We start from the raw sequence: 17,923 nt of genomic DNA, 5'->3' as shown, positions 1-17,923 counted from the left end.
TACAAAAAACATTTGTAATTGCAACAATTTCTGGGAGAAATGGTGTTTTTTCTGGAAAAATTCCAGGGGTGCCAATACTTTCGTCCATAACTGCATGTTGTATTGTGAAGTTGACCGGATGCTTTGCATGTTTTTCCACCTGTTTGCATCGATCCCCTTTATGTGGACTGGCATGGTTTGTCTGCGTCTAGGACTGGAAATAGACCTGGTGCAGATCTTGAGTGAAGTGGAGTGGATTGGTGCTTCTGGGACATTAGCGGATTGCTGTGCAGGTGGAATATGTGGAAATTGGAGGTTAAGATCAACTTTGAAATGCAGATTTTGAGTAGAAAAGTTTACATTGTTGCTTAAAGTGATAGAAAAAGGAAAATTCCTGATAAAGAGCTAATATTTGAATGTTTTAGTCTTGGTGCTGAGGATAATTTTCTAGATAAACTGCGTTTCAAGTGTTGGCTGCTTTAAAGTTATTAGATATGAAAAACTTGAGTCTAAAATCAGCTACACTACACACCAGACCATTTATAAAGCTGAATGTAGCTGGAGTTTCTTGACAATGACAAACTCTATTTGCCTTATTTTGACGTTGAATAAGCACATAAGAGTGTCAAAACTGCAGTGGCTATTTTTATCTTTGCCTGGAGGCAGCATCAACATGTCTGCATCTGCAGGTAGAAAGTGCTGCTTGTGTTGTTCCCTCTCCCTGGGGCAAAGCGAGGTGTTGTGTGCAGACTGGTGCCATAATGGCCAACTGCTCTCTCCCACATGAGGAACTTGTATAAAGGATTGTTGGAGTGTCTTCACGAGGCGGTCCTCACGAGGTGATTTGCATCTAAAATAAGCTCTGAATTATATAATAATCAAGGGAATGCTTCTAAAATTAAGCCAGACGAACTGCACCCCAGCCAAGGCTACCCAGCAGAGATAAAATGACCTTCTCAAAGACATAGTGTTGATATGGAGGCTGGTATGAAGCTACAAGGAACATGAGGCAACCTTTATAACTATGCTGACAGCAGGGATTTACCTGTTTCAAAATTTAAGCTCCTTTCATAAATGTTTTTATGATATTTTGTTTACATAATCAACCCACACAGCTGCCTGCAAATATAGAACAAATGAAATATATGCAGATAAGTATGCATGCAAGGAACCAAACTGTATATATGCAAATGGTGTCACCCAGCATGAATATTGCAGTTGCACTCCTACAAACAAAATGCTGCCTGTCTCGTCTGGGTGCAGACGCAGCTGAGCTGCTCACAGGCCACCAAAGACTTCCAGTTTGTGAGAAGACAGAAAGCTAAAGAGTGCATGTAGATCCATCACACTAATATTGATTATACATCGTGCTACACGGAAAACAGATCACAGCAACCTTTTCTTCATGGCTGAAAAAATCAATTAATTAAACAGCAGGGAGAGCTGATGCAGTGCTGCGACCTGCTGTTCACAGCCTGGAACTGCACGCCTGCTGCAGGGACTGAACCAGCTTTCTTGTTACATCAAGAAGATGCTGTTGACACAAGCTAGCAGAGCTGCTTTTCCGCCCAAGTCAACAGGCTTTCTGGGCTGTCACAATGACTTAAACATCTGTCATTGCAAAACAGCAGAAATGATGTAAAATCAGTGTGCGACACCTCATCTGAAAACTGATTCAGGTGGAAAAGACTAGGCGGATGAAAGGTTTTCACTCAAACTCTCATGTCTCTCTGTTGTTCAGGCAGTGATTAACACCATGTGTGGTTTCGGGGTTCAAACACAAAACTACCTGGAGGCAAACAAGTCGATCTACCCGGTGGGATGTGCAGACAAAGCGGTGATGTGGATCGAGTCTCATCTGCTGTTGGTGGGGGCTCTGGCCCTGGGTCTGGCCTTACCTCAGGTAACCCACACGTGTGCCTATTAAATGCTATCCCCAGAAAACACCTGGGCCAAATGACTCGAGTCTTATCTTAAAGAAGCTCTTGCACATAAATGCCAGTCGATACCTGCATTAACTGAAGGCTGACCAGACTGAGTGTGTAGCAATCAACATATTGACAGGGCCCAGATCACTCCAAGACAGACTCACATGGTGCTATCAGGCACTGGGAAACAGTCCAAGAGGCACTGCATCAATCAGAAGCCTGCACCCTTTCTTAGGAAACACAGCAGGGTTAGTAATGTAGGGATGGACAGATACCTTGTGTTTGAGTACTCCCTGACATGAACTCTCATGACTTAGTGAGTACATACATCACTTATCATCAACTGGTGGCCTTGGGGCCATATCAGGCCCCTCAAAGCTTCCTTTCTGGCCTGAAAGATATTAAATTAAAAAAAGGATGAAAAGACAATGCTCAGGTTTTAGTGGTATGCTTTGGCTTTAAATGTCTGCTGCTGTTAAATATTGAATTAGTGTGAGAATGACTTAACATTTGATCTGTTTTACCAAAATTTACTGTCATAATTAGTAGATAATTAAAAATAGGGTTAAGGTTGGCAAAAGTGCTGCAAAAATGACCAGATAAAGTGGTAAAAAGAGGTTAAAATGTGGGAAAAATTGGTTAAAGAGGGGAAAAGTGTCATAAATTGGTTACATTTTGTTAAATTTTGTGTATCTGAAAGTCCGGGCCCCGGAGTTTCTGCCAAGATTATCTTCAATCTGGCCCTTGTGCAAATGTACTTGATGACCCCTGACATACATGAATACGTAATGCCTTCACAACTCTTAAATTCTTGACATTTTTCCTTAGATGTTCCTCACCCCTCCTCCTGACACATCTACATCCACACTGATGCATTAATGTATCTGTGCATCCCTCTATCAGTGTTAACCCTCTGAGCCCTATAGCTATTCATTTTAACCATTTTGTCTCACCTGGACTTTTTGCGTTAAAAAGCTTGTAAAACATCAACCCTGCGGTGCACAGTCAAGCTCTAAATATCCTTATTTTTCAGTACAACCTGAGCTTTACAAATATGTGTGCTCAAGAAATGTCACTGGAATTTTTAAAGCAGTTATCGGACTATAAATACAAAAGAATAAAACTAAGCAAGAATTAAAACTCAAAGATTTTGTTAACAGTAATGTTATGTCTCCCATCTCTTGGCGACCAAAGAATTCAAAAATAATTTTTCTGTGACAAAAGTCTTCTGAATATTCACATATTTACATAAAAGTCTATGTACTTTTGGGTATTTGAGCCTTTTTTTTAAAGCAGTTCCTGTCTGCAGTGTCTCTTTCTCTCCATTATGGGTCATTCAGGCACTATCCTCCAGTTTCCAGGTGTTTGCTCATTCGTTGATGATGATGGAACAGCCTGCCACTGGTTGTCACAGCCCAGTGACAATGCATTGTTTGATCACAGCATTAGCTAGTGACAAGAATGGTCAAAAAATGGATTACAGAATGGATAAAAAGACATTCAATATCAGAGTTACTAGTGTGGATTTAATCATTAAAGTCCCCAGAAAGTCACCAAAGTTCCAGGCTTGCTAGAAAACCTTCTGTAAGAGCTATGAAAGCATGGATAGCATCATTAGAAAGGCACAAAGAAGAGCTTTGGGAAAGGAAAAAAGTGGCTGCAATTTATGCTTCAAAAGTGACTTAACTTTGAATAACACATGTCCCCTCTTGTCGTATAAGACAACACTAGTCTAAATAAAACAGTAACTAGGATGTCAGAAGGGTTTACAATGACTGCTTTAAAAAATGAAACTTTTGTTAAAAAACTGAATAAAATAAGGTAAAATTTTCCTGAAAATTTGTGGATGGTTGTTGAATAATACGATGTTCTGAGGTTTCATTACATATCGTCTTGTCTAGCCCCTTTTGGTTCAAGCTAAGACAGAATGGAATTGCACAAAAGTGACAATGCTTAAATTTATTTCTGCCATATATTAAATAATACAGGAAGTGATTCCAAACAAAAGCTGTGAGTTTCAACTGGCTGAAATATGCAAGAGAGCCTGGCTGCAGACAGCAGGCATCTATAAATGCATGCAGAGTTGACATATCTGTAAACGTGTGCACATTTAGGTCAGCTTCTGATCATTGGACAGAGATGAACACTGCACTCCTAAGCATCATTTTTATGAGTTAACAGGATTTAAGAGTTTAAAATTATGGACTGGAGTGTTTGTGATCAATTTGTAAATTTAAACCCAAAAAATCGATGGTAATAACAGATCTGGAACAATGGCTAACTTCAAGTTACTTTTAAATCTTCTTTTGAAGTTCACCGGTTATTTGAATGCTTGTATTTTTCAAGCTATACATGGAATATTGAACAACTATCATTGCTGAATATATCTCACACTTACAGCTAGCATGGCCTCCTTCTTGCTCTCTGTTTGCATCAGCCTATCTGTCAAAAACTTCTTTATCTCTTGCTTTTGTTTCTCTTCCTAAAGCTATGTCTAAAGGCAGTGGCAGATGGTGAATGCAGACTCTGCTGGTGCAAGCGCTAAAGGACGTCAGCTGTGCACGTGTTTTCCAATCTTTTTACTACATATGCATTTGCAGATGTCTGATGTCTGCAGCGAGGTGCCTTTCTGAATACCAGCAATTAAGATTTGAAACTAACAGTCATAGTTTGATTATGTTGGATTGAACCCCACACTAAACAAGGGAACGATTCTATAAACAGCACTATTTGTCAAAATTATATGAGGTGTGAGGAAAAAGGAACGCAAAATAATCTTTTTTGCTTTAGTTGTTTTTCAAATTTTCAAATGTGCTTTTTTAAAAATGCTTTTTTAAAAATGCTTTTTTAAAAGTGCCTATAAAAAGTATGTTTTACCCTTCTGTTTTTTATTTTTTAAATTAGTCATGGTCAATATAATTTTTTGGACCAAATTAAAAACAAAACCTTTAATGTCAGAATGAAAACAGATTTCTACAAAACAGATAAGATAAAAAGCGACTGCATTAATATTCACCCCCTTAAAGTCAGTATTTTAGTAGATTCAGATTGGCTGCAATCACAGCTCTGAGTCTATGTGGCTAGGACTCAGTCAGGCTCGAACATCTGGACTCTGTAATTTTATGACATTCTTCTTGGCAAAACTGTCAGGTTGCACAGGGATCAGATGTAAACAGCCCTTTTCAAGTCAAACCACAGATTCTCTGTTGGATTGAAGTCTGGGCTTTGACTCTGCCACTTCAGAACATTCCCCTTCGTGCCTTTAAACCATTTCTGTGTAGCTTTTCCTGGCTTAAAAAGATTATCCTCCAGGATTTTCCTTTGTTTTGACACATTAATTCTACCCTCTACCTTTACAAACCTTCCAGGGCTAGCTGCCAAGAAGCATCCCCACAGCATGATGCTGCCACCACCGTGAATGGCATCTTGTCTGATGGGCAAAAGGCCCACTTTGGTCAGACCAAAGAACTTTCTTCCTCTTAACCATGGAGTCTCCCACATGGCTTTTGGTGAACCCTAGTCCAGATTAAATAAGAATACTTTTTATAGGCACTGTAACACTAAACTTGGTGAACTAACTCTGAGGGAAAAATCATAGCTATCATGAAAATTTTAATCAAATTAAATTTACCTTGAGTAAGAAAGCAGTGTTTTTTGCATGAAACAATTGTATATATTTATTGCAGTACATTCACGCTTTTTAGATATACAAATCAAAATTTACCTAATTTTGCACAATACCATTACACCGCTTTCCACATTATTAAGCAAATTACATTTTTCTCTTATTTTCCCAAATATCAATGCAAATGACAATCAGAATATTTTTCAAGTCATCAGCCATTAGAGCATAATTCAAATGTTTTTGAACAAACTTCATAATGATAACTGTTTTTTTTTTTAAAATAAAAACCTCAAAATGCACTGTTCCACATTATTATGCAAAACAAAGTTTTAGAGGATTTTATAGGCTATAAAGAACTGATAATGGTCATTCATTGAATTTGCAGCATTAGGAGGTCATATTTACTGAAATCAAAGCTATTTCAATCAAAAACATCTTAACAGGCCAAGTTCCATGTTAACATAGGAGCCCTTCTTTGATATCACCTTCACTATTCTTGCATCAATTGAACTTGTGAGTTTTTGGAGAGTTTCTGCTTGAATTTCTTTGCAGGATGTCAGAATATCCTCCCAGAGCTGCAGTTTTGATGTGAACTGCCTCCCACCCTCATAGATCTTTAGCTTGAGGATGCTCCAAAGGTTCTCAGTAGGGTTGAGTTCAAGGGAGGATGGGGGCCACACCATGAGTTTCTTTCCTTTTATACCCATAGAAGCCAATGACACAGAGGGATTCTTTGCAGCATGAGATGGTGGATTGTCATGCTTGAAGAAAATGTTACTACCGAAGGCACTGCTCTTCTTTTTGTACCATAGTAGAAAGTGGTCAGTCAGAAACTCTCTATACTTTGCCGAGGTCATTTTCACACCTTCAGGGACCCTAAAGGGGCCTATCAGCTCTCCCCTCATGATTCCGACCCAGAACATGACTCCGCCCCCTCCTTGCTGACATCACAGCCTTATTGGGACATGGTGGCCATCCACACACCATCCACTACTCCTCCATCTGGACCATCCAGGGTTGCACAGCACTCATCAGTAGATAAGACTGTTTGAAAATTAGTCTTCATGTATTTCTGGGGCCACTGCAACCATTTCTGCTTGTGAGCATTGGTTGGGGGGGCTGAATAGTAGGTTTATACACAACTGCAAGCCTCTGGAGGATCCTACACCTTGAGGTTGGTGGGACTCCAGAGGCACCAGCAGCTTCAAATACCTGTTTGCTGCTTAATGGTATTTTAGCAGCTGCTCTCTAAATCTGATGAATTTGTCTGTCAGAAACCTTCATTATTCCTTTATCTGCACGAACCTGCAGTCTGTGCTCTGAATCAGCCACAAATTCCTTCACAGTACGATAATCACGATTAATTTTTCATGAAATATCAAATGTTTTCAATCCTTCTCCAAGGCATTGCTCTAGTTGAGGCTTTTCGGCAGCAGAGATCCTTTTTCTTTCCCATATTGCTGAAACTTGTAGCCTGCTTAATAATGTGGAAAAGTGCATTTTGAGGTTTTTATTTAAAAAAAAATAATGGTTATCATTATGAAGTTTGTTCAAAAACAATTTGAATTATGCTCTAATGGCTGATGACTTGAAAAATATTCTGTCATTTGCTTAATAATGTGGAAAGCAGTGTATAAATGAACCAAGTATGTCAGCTCTGCAGCCAGGGTAGTGGGCTCTCAATCAACAATAACAAAATATGACATCAAGGATAGCAAGGAATTATGGGATAGATGTCCTGCTACTGTTCCAGCCAATGAAAACAAATGAAAAAGTCAAGATGAGAGGATGAAATAGATAGGAAGAAAACATGTCCACCATTATGGGGGTGCTTGGTATCATGGTTCATCACAAGTAAGCAGCATAAAGCATGAATGAGATAAAGCAATAGAACAGCATAGTGGCAGTTACCACGTTTTTTAATGTATATAGCATAGGATTAGCCTTTTCTGAATTTATTGAGACATCTCGGTGTGCAAATTCTACAAATTGCAGCTTTAAAAACCAACTGAATTTTACAAGTCAATGTGTGAAAAAATTCAGCACTCATGAAAAATTTAAAACTGCAACAACCCTGCAACACAAACCCAAACATCACTCCCTAAAATTTCCCTGCAGAGGTAGAAAGAGTCTCACTCGGACTAGCCGTGAAGAAAAGAATGAAAACTAATAAAAATGTTATTTTAAAAGAAACCAACAGGGTGCAGGGTTAATGTGAGACCAGTGGGGTAGAACTGATTTAAAATGGAGGGTTATACCTAGATGGCAATAACTAGGCACAAAGGGACAATGAAAATTTAACTGCACATTATTCATTTATTACACCGTTCTCGTCCGAGAGTGCAGGTTAATGTGAAACCGAGATAGAGGTCTGCATGTGATGTAAGATTATGAAGCCAGAGAAAAGAGGATCCTGATGATATCCTCACAGCTGCACTGCACGGCTGCACAGCACACCGTACATCCCACTGCTTTAAGTGGTGTTAATAACCCAAGTCAATAAGTTAGATTGGCCATGAAATCAAATTAGCACTCTTCAAAAGATACCTCTGAACAATGAGAATGAACACTAACCAAAATGAGACAGGTGCCGTCACAGCACAGTGTTCAAACTGGGTCTTTAGTCTTTTATTCCGTAGCTCTCATATCTGCCTGATTGGGTCCCCAAAGATTCAGCGGCAAAGGGAAGCATGTGAATTACCCATGAGTCCTGTCAACATGATTGTATTCAGATCCTGGTCGCTTTGATGTGAAGGAAACCTGATGATGAAGTTCTCTTCTTTATCTGGCACATCCAAACACTTTAGTTAAATCTGTGAGATAAAGGAGACAAATTTAAATCAAAATGAAGACTACTGAAAAGATGTTTCCATTGAATGTTGGTTAGATACTACCCGTGAGGAATGCTTTATGTTAGCCTTTAGAAGAACTGACGAACATCCTGTTTATACCGTATACTAACATCCTGAGTGATCAGGAAGTAGGGTGTTATACTTTGCACTAACAATGAATCTCCTTAGACCATAATACAACAGTGGCCATGTTTTTGTGGTGTCACCCTCAGAGTGGGAGGCTCTTGTGTTATCATGTCGTTCTATTATATTCCAGGAAGCACTATAAACAATGCAACAATGCAATTAAGGTCCACCGTTAGTGTACACTACAATCTACTGCATGCTTCATAGTCCCTTTCAGCTCAATTTGGTACCGTTTCGCCCCCAATGTGGACAGCTGACCGCATCTTTCTTGAAACAATTACGTCATGCATAGCGTAGCCCACTTACGCCACATGGGCAAGTCAAATTAAAACAACAATGGTGGGTTACAGGGTTGTGTTCATGCTGCAGAAGCTATTGAGCTTATTTCATTTCCTAACCTGGCACAGCAGATGGATTTGTTTCACACATTCATCTAGAAAACCACTCATAGACAGCGTTTGGGAAAGGACAGAGCATTTGAAAAAAACTCGGAGGGTGATTGGATGAACATTCTGTCACATCTTTATGGGCCAATCAGAGCAACAAAACGTGACGGTAGAAAGAATTGGAAAACCTTGTGTGACGTCAGCTGTCTACTTACGATAGGTGGACTCAGCTTTCAACAGCTTTTGAAGCAAATTCGCAGGGGCTTCCATATTGAAACCGCAGTCTCAACCTAATGGCCTACCCACTAAGCTCTACTTCCTGTCAGCTAGCTAGCTAGCATTCTGGTTGACAGAAACGTAGTTTCTGCCTGTCGAGCAATCTGTCAGTCAAATGAGATGAGCCAATCAGTGCGCAGTAATGTTTTTCCATTGTGGTGCAAAAAAAGTCACCCCCTTTACAGTGAGAGCACATGAGGACACTAGCTTATGAGACACATTTGTTTTGGTTTTTTTTAACCAGGCTGTAAACCAGTTTATTTCTAGGGTAAAAACTGGCTTTTTAGCAGGTGTTATTCCTGCAAACAGTCTCAAGTGGACACTCACTGTTTTGCAATTTTTCACCTCCATATTGGAAGGTTGCCACTTGGTCTGAACTCATAATTCCTTCTTCCAGTCATGAAAGAAATGAATGAGCAGAAAATATCTGCAGAACTCCAGCTGACAGGGAAGATTTTCTGTGATCTAGCTTGTGTTGGTGAAGCTGTGTGAGTATATGACATGGAACAAACATTCAGCTGACAGCTGAAATACAGACACGTCACTTCAACCTCAGTCAAAGTTTTTAAAGAAATTTTATTGACATTTTTCAATATTTGGACAAAATTTCACTTGTAGAGTGTCAGCACTGAGGTTATCAGATATTACAGTGAGTACAGAAATATAAACAATCGACTTGCACTGTTTTAGCTTGCATTCTATCACAGCGTTAATAGAATTAGTGTATGCCCAGCCTTAGTACAAGAGTCCAGAATTATCAAATGGCCACAATCCAAACAGTCCTGCCTAATTTGAAACATTTCCTCTCTGCCAAATAACTGTTAAAACACCCCACAGAGGGACCTCGTTCTGGCAGAGGCTTTATTTTTCTGCAGTCTGTGCTGTGATGTTAAGTAGCTGCTGCTGTCCTCTAGATTGCAGGCATCGTGCTGTCCCAGATCCTGATCTCTCAGATCCAAGATGAGATTACTTCGGTGTTGTGAGAGTGGGCCAACGAGGGAAGAGGAGAAAAGAGAAAGAAGTCGCAGCGCTCGGCTCCTCTGACGTTCAAGGACATCTGTTCTACAGCTACTGTATCTTCTTATTGTGCTGCTGCCTCCAGGCATAATAGTGTGGTGCACTTTATTGTGTTACTTCAGTACTCATCACAAAATGTATATATCTTAGTTTTTTTGTATTGATCTTGACATGAAGATTTCATTTCTTATTTATTTCTAAATGTGAAGTTTGCTAATAAAAATCAGACAAAGAAAGTGACGCGCCTCTGCAGTGATTGAGTGACAGGTTTGTCAACTAAAAGAGCAAAAAAACATCAAGAATATGATACTAAGCATGCAACCTGGAAACTTGGGGTGAATATGGTGTCATAGCCAGGAGGAAATGAGCAGATTTGTTTACCTCCTAAGCCTGAAATGTCAGAAATATAAAGGCCACAGAGCCCTACACTTTAAAAGCATGCTGTATAAAAACATTCAGATGTGCTGACAGTGATAAGTTCCTGTTTTTTAGGCGAAATAATCTCTTAAAGCCAAGTCCTGCCACATCAGACTATGCTGCTCCTTCATGTTTTCTGCATGAGATCAGGCCTTGCACACCTTTCCATCAGTCTAGTGCAGAGCCAAGGCTCTCTGCATCAGACGAGTCGTCAGAGGGGATCCCGGCCTCATGGCGTCACGCTCCACCAGAAGACATCTGCAGGAATTCAGCACAACACAACACGGTACAAAGAGATGAACACAGATTGAGAGAGACAAGCTGAGAGGCTGACCTGATCAATAATGAAAGCTTAACATGCTGTTCAGACGGGGATGTGTGTTACATAACCGCAGCATACACTCTATATGCACGCTGAATAACAGCAGCTGCAGAACCAGAGTGGACAGCGGCCCCAAAAGCAACTATAAGATATCGTGATGAAATCCAGGGCTTCAAATAGTGCAACATCTTTCTTGTTTCTCCCATAATCTCTCAGCAGATTCCCACATTAGACATGGATGCAGCAGTGAAGGGCAATGCCTGATTTGGAAAAGATGAAGCCTTCTGCTTGGCCAAATCCCTTTTGTGCATTACCTTCCCAGTTTCTGGTGGTGCTTATTCTCCGATTTCACAGCCGCATGAATAAGCAGTTGATTGAAGACGTCTCTCTGTAAACAACAGCGAACAGAGCCATTAGTAAATATAAACCTGCTGTAGCACTGTATGGAGACTTTGTAACCTTTGCTGATAGACTGAATGTATACGGTTGCACCTCGGGGAACGGTTTTCTGAACACAAAGAACACAGACGTGTGTGAAGTCCATCAGCATCCATCACATGTTTCATTATTCATTTGTTGATGCACCAGGCTCCACATTCTCACATGTTAAAGTTTTCAGAGGCTTTTTCTCCAAGGCAGACAGTTCTTCACCTCTGGCCTATTTTACAACAACAGGGATTTTTGTTTTACTAAGAACAAAGTTTGATCAATGATGCTAAAAAAAGAGAAAAGCCTCAAGGTTGTTTCAGCCGTGCATAGAAGAGCAGCTGTTTGGTTTAGATCTGACTTTATTTAATTTCCCTTGTTTACTTTGAGTTTGCCTCAGAGTTAACCATTTCTGAGCTCTTTACCTGTGCATCACTGCCTCCCATTTTTACGATGTCGTAGCGGAGAGGGTACAGCAGATCCACGGTGCGGTTGTAGTTTCCCTGGTCGTACTCCGCCATGGCCTGACACATTGGCACGCCGAGGGTCTGAGCCAGCTGATGTTGCTGGTTCTCTCCTGGCTCTCTGGGAAAAAGAAAAGCTAACAATAGGTACACATAGAAGAAAAAACACAAGTGTGAAAGGGGTGCCAGTGGCCTGGTGATTATGTGAGTGCAGAGCATGTGCAGAGGCTGTCATCTTCACAGCAGGCAGCTCAGGCTCAAATACTAACTTTGGCATATTCCGCATATTTACAGGGTTCCTCCACACTTTAAAAATCAAACTGAGGCTTTTTAAGACCTGATATGGAAAAATAAAATAAAACTTTTTGCATGGTAAACTGTCAAAACTGAGAGGCATGAGATTTCTGAGTACAAAGGACTTGGACTGAATTTTCTAAATTACCAAATCTAACGAACTGTTTACAAACTGTCAAATAGTATAGGGCAAAAAACATTCTTTTGGGTCATAAACACTCAAACTTAATGATTTCTGGCACATTTAAAGCCTCTATTCTATCAATATACAGTAAATTAATATTTATCTTAGCACATTTTTAGTGCTGAGCTGATTCTAAACAGTATAGCGAAGGCTGGGTTCACCTGAACACCAGATCAAATAAATAACTTAAGAAACTGAAGAAGGAATACCAATACAGCAAGAAAGACTTGGGCAAAAGTGGAGCAGGATGTGGTGATACATGTCCATCATGTCCTCCCACTTTGGTTCTGCTTAAACTGGTGTGAACGCGGGCTGGTGCACCAGAAAGCACCAAGGTTCTGAGACTCCAGGACAGAACCAGAACCGTGTCTGTCTGAAAACACCCGAAGAGGATGTCTACACAATGGCAGACATGTCCTTGTCCTTACTTTTTTGAGATGTGTTGCTGCCATCAAAGTCAAAGCTAATATTTAAATGAAATGATAAAATGTCTCAGTTTTAACATCTGATATGTTGTTTTTGTTCTATTGTGAATAAAATATTGGTTTATGAGATTTTAAAATCATTGCATTCTGTTTTATTTATATTGTACAGAGGACCCCAAGAAAATCCAATGTGTTATTCAAAATGATTCTGGATTATAATTTACATAAACCTTTAAACCTTTGAGAGTCCAGATATAAGAGTTTTGATTCACTGTAAACTTTGACTGTCATCTTAAAAGAAGAACCTCTAAGGCCAACTTGTTTTCTCCATCGTTAAAACTTATAAATATCCACAAAATTCACCAAAAACAGCTCTAGGCTAGTTTCTTTCACAGTCTGGCTGAGGTACTGTAGCATTACTAAAGCTGAGATGTGAAAAGTATTAACATCTGAGGATTCACTTCACTGTGAGGTCAAAGACGCCACGCTGTATAGAGGCTTTGCTGGATTAGTTCATGCTTAAAGACACTCCCTCTGACCGGGAGTGAGGTAGTATGTTAAATAACATTATGGGAAAATATGGATTATGTAAAAATCTCTTCAATCCTTCCCAAGCGTAGAAAATAAACTCAGAGCTGTAAATGTCAGAGATGGAGCTGAGTAAATGCAAAGCTTAGAAACGTCCACGTGGATCTGCTGATGATTTCTAGCAGAGCTGTGTTGAATTTAAAGCGGCGGTTTTAAATGGCAGCTTAAATGGAGAGCCCAGGCTGTCTGTGGTCGTCACCGCAGAGCTCCAGAGAGAGAGCAGCTGCTGGTACATCTGCTGCAGTGGGAAGACCTCAGTGTCTGAGATGGGCAGCAGCTCTGAATTCTGAATTCTCTCTCTATCAGGCCTTCCCACGCTCAGCCGTGCTGCTGTCTCCGTTTTACATAAGGCCTGCGAGGCTCTTACGTAACGCTGACAGAGTCGAGGTGTGCACTGAAGTGGAGAAATAGTGTGGGGCTTACTTTGCCAATTCCTGGAGGCCCTCCAGCAGTCGGTGAGAAGTGGCGCTCTCTTTGGCTCCCAGCGACGCCATGAGGAAGTGGACATCGTTAAACAAGGTCACATGATCGTCAGTGTGAGGCTGCGTCACCTGGAGCAGCTCTCGCCAACGGTCCTTCACACACACACCTGATAATAACCACATTAATAAACACAGAAATATAGCTTAGTGGCTGCAACGGGTGCATAAATAACTTGAAAATCTTTATTTAGCAGATGGTTAGCCTGTCTGATAAGTGAACAAAGGTGTCTGCTAATGTTACCTGTTAACAGCATCACACCTTGAGTGTCAGATCATTGAGACGTGATAATTGAGTTTCTCTCATCTCCTTAGAAGGTATTTATAAACCAAACTCTGAACGTGTTTCAGTTACAGTCTTAATTCAGCCAATCAGGAACATTATACTCCTAAAAGCAGCAGCACCTTCATTGTGGCTGTTATTGTCATTTCAAAAATAAGAATTTCTCCAGCAAAAACAGGTTTTTTTCAGTACTTATAATAGAAAAATATTTCTAATGGATAAAACTTATAGTTCTGGCTGGCTCAGGCATAGACATGTTGACACATGTGTGTCCCTCAGTAGCTTAGGTAGAGCTTGACAGCATCTCTTTTGTCTGGAGACTGCCTCTGGTTGTCACGGCCCCTGGGAGATCCACAGCACAACCAGGGGCTTAAGGCAACCCTATCACCCACCCAGATGGTACCCTAGGCTGTGCTTTCTCACCATATCCACTCCTTACTCTGCCATAAAGATGTAGACTTTGCTGTGTTTTCAACAGATTATTATCCCATTCCCTGGTAATATGCAAGGACACCCAGAGCACTACAGGGGTTGTGTCAATCCTCCCTCCTGCCTGATGGTGCCCACAGGCTTACTGGCCATTCCCTGCCATACTTCAGCATCATTTTTTTGGCCCAAACATGCCTTAAAGGTTTGCACAGTACAGTATGTGAAAGTGAATCTAAGAGAAGCTCAACTTTAACTGCTATAAATACCAATATTAGTCTTCCCCATGCATTCATTGTCTAAGGCTGTCCTTACACCAGAGGACTTTGCTAAAACTCTTTAAAAGACTCTAAAAAGACTGACATCTGAGACCCTCTCATACCTAAAGACAATTTGCCTGGAGGTCGTTGAGGTTTTAGTCTCAGACTAAGATTTTGCAAAGACTGTGGATCACTAATTACGAGACTAGAATACGATTACTTGTGAGATTATTTCCCATCATGCATCTGGTGGAAATTCACAACAACTTTTAACAGAGAACAAGATGTAGAAGGACACTGCTATAGCATTTAAGTGAATATCTCTTATAATCTGATGTTTTTAAATCATTTACATCAAGTAGAAACAAAAGGAAAGTTAAACACCGAAGCAACTTGCATGTTTCTTCAAGAACTGAGGAGCTATCCCGAAAAACACTTCAAAATAAAAGTACTGTACAAAAATGCAACTCATTGCACCATGGAAACAAACAGATCGGGCTTTTACTTTGAAAATCCCAGTGGCCTACTGTACCTTACTGTACCTGTCATGTCAGCTTGGAATGGACTGAAAGACAAATACACAGATGCAGAGATCTGACTGCAGCTCTGGGCAGAAAATTTTTTCCATCTCTTGAGTTCTGAGCAGACATTCAGCGGCTCTAGATTCATAGATTCATATTTTGAAGAATGAAGTGAATTAATATGCTTTAGCACAACATCGGCTCCCGTTGGCCATGTATGACGATCGTGTCACTGAGAAACACAATTTACATACGACCAGACTCAAGACTTACAAGAAGGGGTGCACCGATTGCAATTTTCTAGCCGATCACCGATCACTGATCTTTGAAAAGCCTGACCTGCCGATTCCTCTTTTGGCCAATACCAATTTTTTTTATAACTGACAGCAAACACCTTTAATGTTCCCATCTTATTTTATTGAAAAACGTTGAACAATAACGGTGAAACAATAGAAACTTTTTGTTTTAACTGCACATGAGGTAGTTCTCTCAAATATAAATGAAAAGTTTAGAGCATTGTCCAAACTACTAAATTATATCAGTTCCTTTAGTCTTTAATTTATCACATTTTAGTAGGTAGAGGTAGATAAGATCAGTTTCATATGTAAGTATCGGCCGATCGCTGATCCCCCAAAATTAAGGAAATCGGTGCCGATCTATCGGCCGGCCAATCGATTGGTGCACCCCTACTTACAACTATATCAAACATGTTTGATATTATCCTAATGCCAAGACTGAAGAAAGACCGCCTTGAAACGGCTAAAATTGAGTCTCATGACCACTTTACACCCAACAACTTAGACAACAGGAGCGAGCTGCGACTTCAGCAAGACTCATGATTTTACTCTGACTTTGGAATTTTGTCTGTGACTTTGACATCGGAGGAAAGTCGTGTAGGTGTAAGGCCACCTTCCGTTGCTTACAATAATATCAGAATGATCTGCCTATTATCATGTGTGGTTGTTCCTGCCAACACAAAAAATTATTTTACCCTTATTGCAGGCATTGCAGCAATTAATTTTGTTTTGTTTTTCTCTGTCAGTTTCTCTCTTTCTATATCCCCCTCTATCTCTACTCCACACCCTGGCAGATGGCTGCTTAACATGAGTCTGGTTGTGCTCGAGGTTTCTGCCTCTTAAAAGGAAAATTTTTCTGCTACTGTAACTCTGCTAAATGTTGCTTAGTGCTGGTCTCATTGTGGATTAATGCTGGGTCTCTAAATAATACAACAATGGATTCAGTCCAGACATGTCCCAAGTCCCTTGGGTTGACATTTGTTAGGACAAACAAAGCTTGATCTATTCCTTCATCATGCGCCAGCTTACCTTCCATTTCCAGTCTGTAGAGCAATGAGCTGGCATCAACCATGTCCAACATGGATCCTGAGGCTTTACAACGTCTGGACACCTGCAGAGAAAAGGACAAACTGTTACTTTTGGACACTGACTGAGACATCTTTTATAGAGGGCCATTGTACTCTCTCCTCTGACACAACTGTTAAACATTTATGAAACTGGACTAACTTCATGTAGGAATTTCTGTTGTGTTCAAACTTATGGCAGTGGTAAGTAGAACTATGAAATGTTAATGAAAGGTACAGCACATGGAAGGGCTCTCCTTTAAAACTGTCTCTTCTACTTTTAGAAGGGATAAAATAGTAATCAGCTCTGGCAGCTGACACTGAACTGTGTCTTGACATGGATTTGACTTCCATTTGCACGCACTTGCCTTCTTGATTCAAACACAACACAACATATTGCTTTTAGTCTGAGTCCCCTGTGCATTGGTCCATGCATGGCTCTTCAAAGGACTATATGTGTAAATATGTAGGCCAGTGGTAGGTTCAGCAGCTTTCCTACATTAAAGTTTCAGTCAGACTTCATGTTTTCAGCACAGTTATAGCCTGATCCGACAGTTGTAGAGTTCCAGGACCTGTTGGCTCTGAAAATCAGCCATTTCATCTTGTCTAGTGTGAAATAAAAATGATTAAGCTGAGTTCCCTGGGATGGAACAGTGAGACAGAAGATATGTTTGTTGAGCTTTGACAGCAACATCCCTGCCTTTAGGATGTGTCATAGAGGGCGGACCTCGACAGACTGAAAAAGAAAGAAATGTTGGCAAAAATCTGCCGACTTGTTTTAGAAACCCAGCCAGGAACTGTCATTAGCATTTGCATCAAGCTAGGATAACATTCATCATAATGTTTGGACAGGCAAACAAATACAGCTGCTTTCAATGTGTGAGAGAGTGGCGAGAGGATCTCAGGGGAGGCGTGATATGCCAATGCAACCGAAGCATCATAATAAGTGGTGGGGTGTGCATCTAACCTGGCACACCAGATGGATTTGTTTCACATCCATCTGGAAAAACACCCATAGACAGTGTTTGGGAAAGGGCTTTAACAAAAAAAACCCAGAGGGTGATGTGATGAACGTTCTGTCCATCACACTGTCCATCACACCTTTACGGGCCAATCAGAGCAACAAAACATGTGATGTTGTAGGCACTACCGAGGAGTAAACTCCATAGAGAACTGCATAATGCAAACCATAGCGACTGTAGACTTTTGTCGTTTCTGAAAAGAAAACAACTCATTGCTGTTCTCTGTTCTCCTTTTAACAAAGAAATGTCATCAAGTTCTGAGA

The 17,923-nt window shown here is 40.4% G+C and overlaps 2 protein-coding genes across 2 annotated transcripts in view; one reads left to right on the top strand and one right to left on the bottom strand.

Annotated features, from left to right (window-relative positions):
• Positions 1–10,213, top strand: part of LOC121515053 (tetraspanin-9-like) — a 258,707-nt gene extending 248,494 nt beyond the window's left edge. The window contains exons 12-13 of the mRNA XM_041795620.1: positions 1,721–1,882; positions 10,087–10,213. Of these exons, the coding sequence (XP_041651554.1) occupies positions 1,721–1,882; positions 10,087–10,155 (231 nt within the window). The 3' untranslated portion in view covers positions 10,156–10,213. The remainder of the gene's footprint in view (positions 1–1,720; positions 1,883–10,086) is intronic.
• ttc38 (tetratricopeptide repeat domain 38) overlaps positions 9,729–17,923 on the bottom strand; it is a 33,774-nt gene continuing 25,579 nt past the window's right edge. Inside the window, exons 10-14 of the mRNA XM_041795621.1 lie at positions 16,604–16,685; positions 13,733–13,898; positions 11,780–11,939; positions 11,243–11,316; positions 9,729–10,864 (exon numbers count right to left, since the gene is read on the bottom strand). Coding sequence (XP_041651555.1) covers positions 10,780–10,864; positions 11,243–11,316; positions 11,780–11,939; positions 13,733–13,898; positions 16,604–16,685 — 567 coding nt within the window. The 3' untranslated portion in view covers positions 9,729–10,779. The remainder of the gene's footprint in view (positions 10,865–11,242; positions 11,317–11,779; positions 11,940–13,732; positions 13,899–16,603; positions 16,686–17,923) is intronic.

The sequence above is a fragment of the Cheilinus undulatus genome, linkage group 9 (assembly GCF_018320785.1).
Source record: "Cheilinus undulatus linkage group 9, ASM1832078v1, whole genome shotgun sequence".
NCBI classification, from domain to species: domain Eukaryota; kingdom Metazoa; phylum Chordata; class Actinopteri; order Labriformes; family Labridae; genus Cheilinus; species Cheilinus undulatus.
Note: the sequence above shows the minus strand (reverse complement) of the source record. Positions and strands in the feature narration are given on the sequence as shown.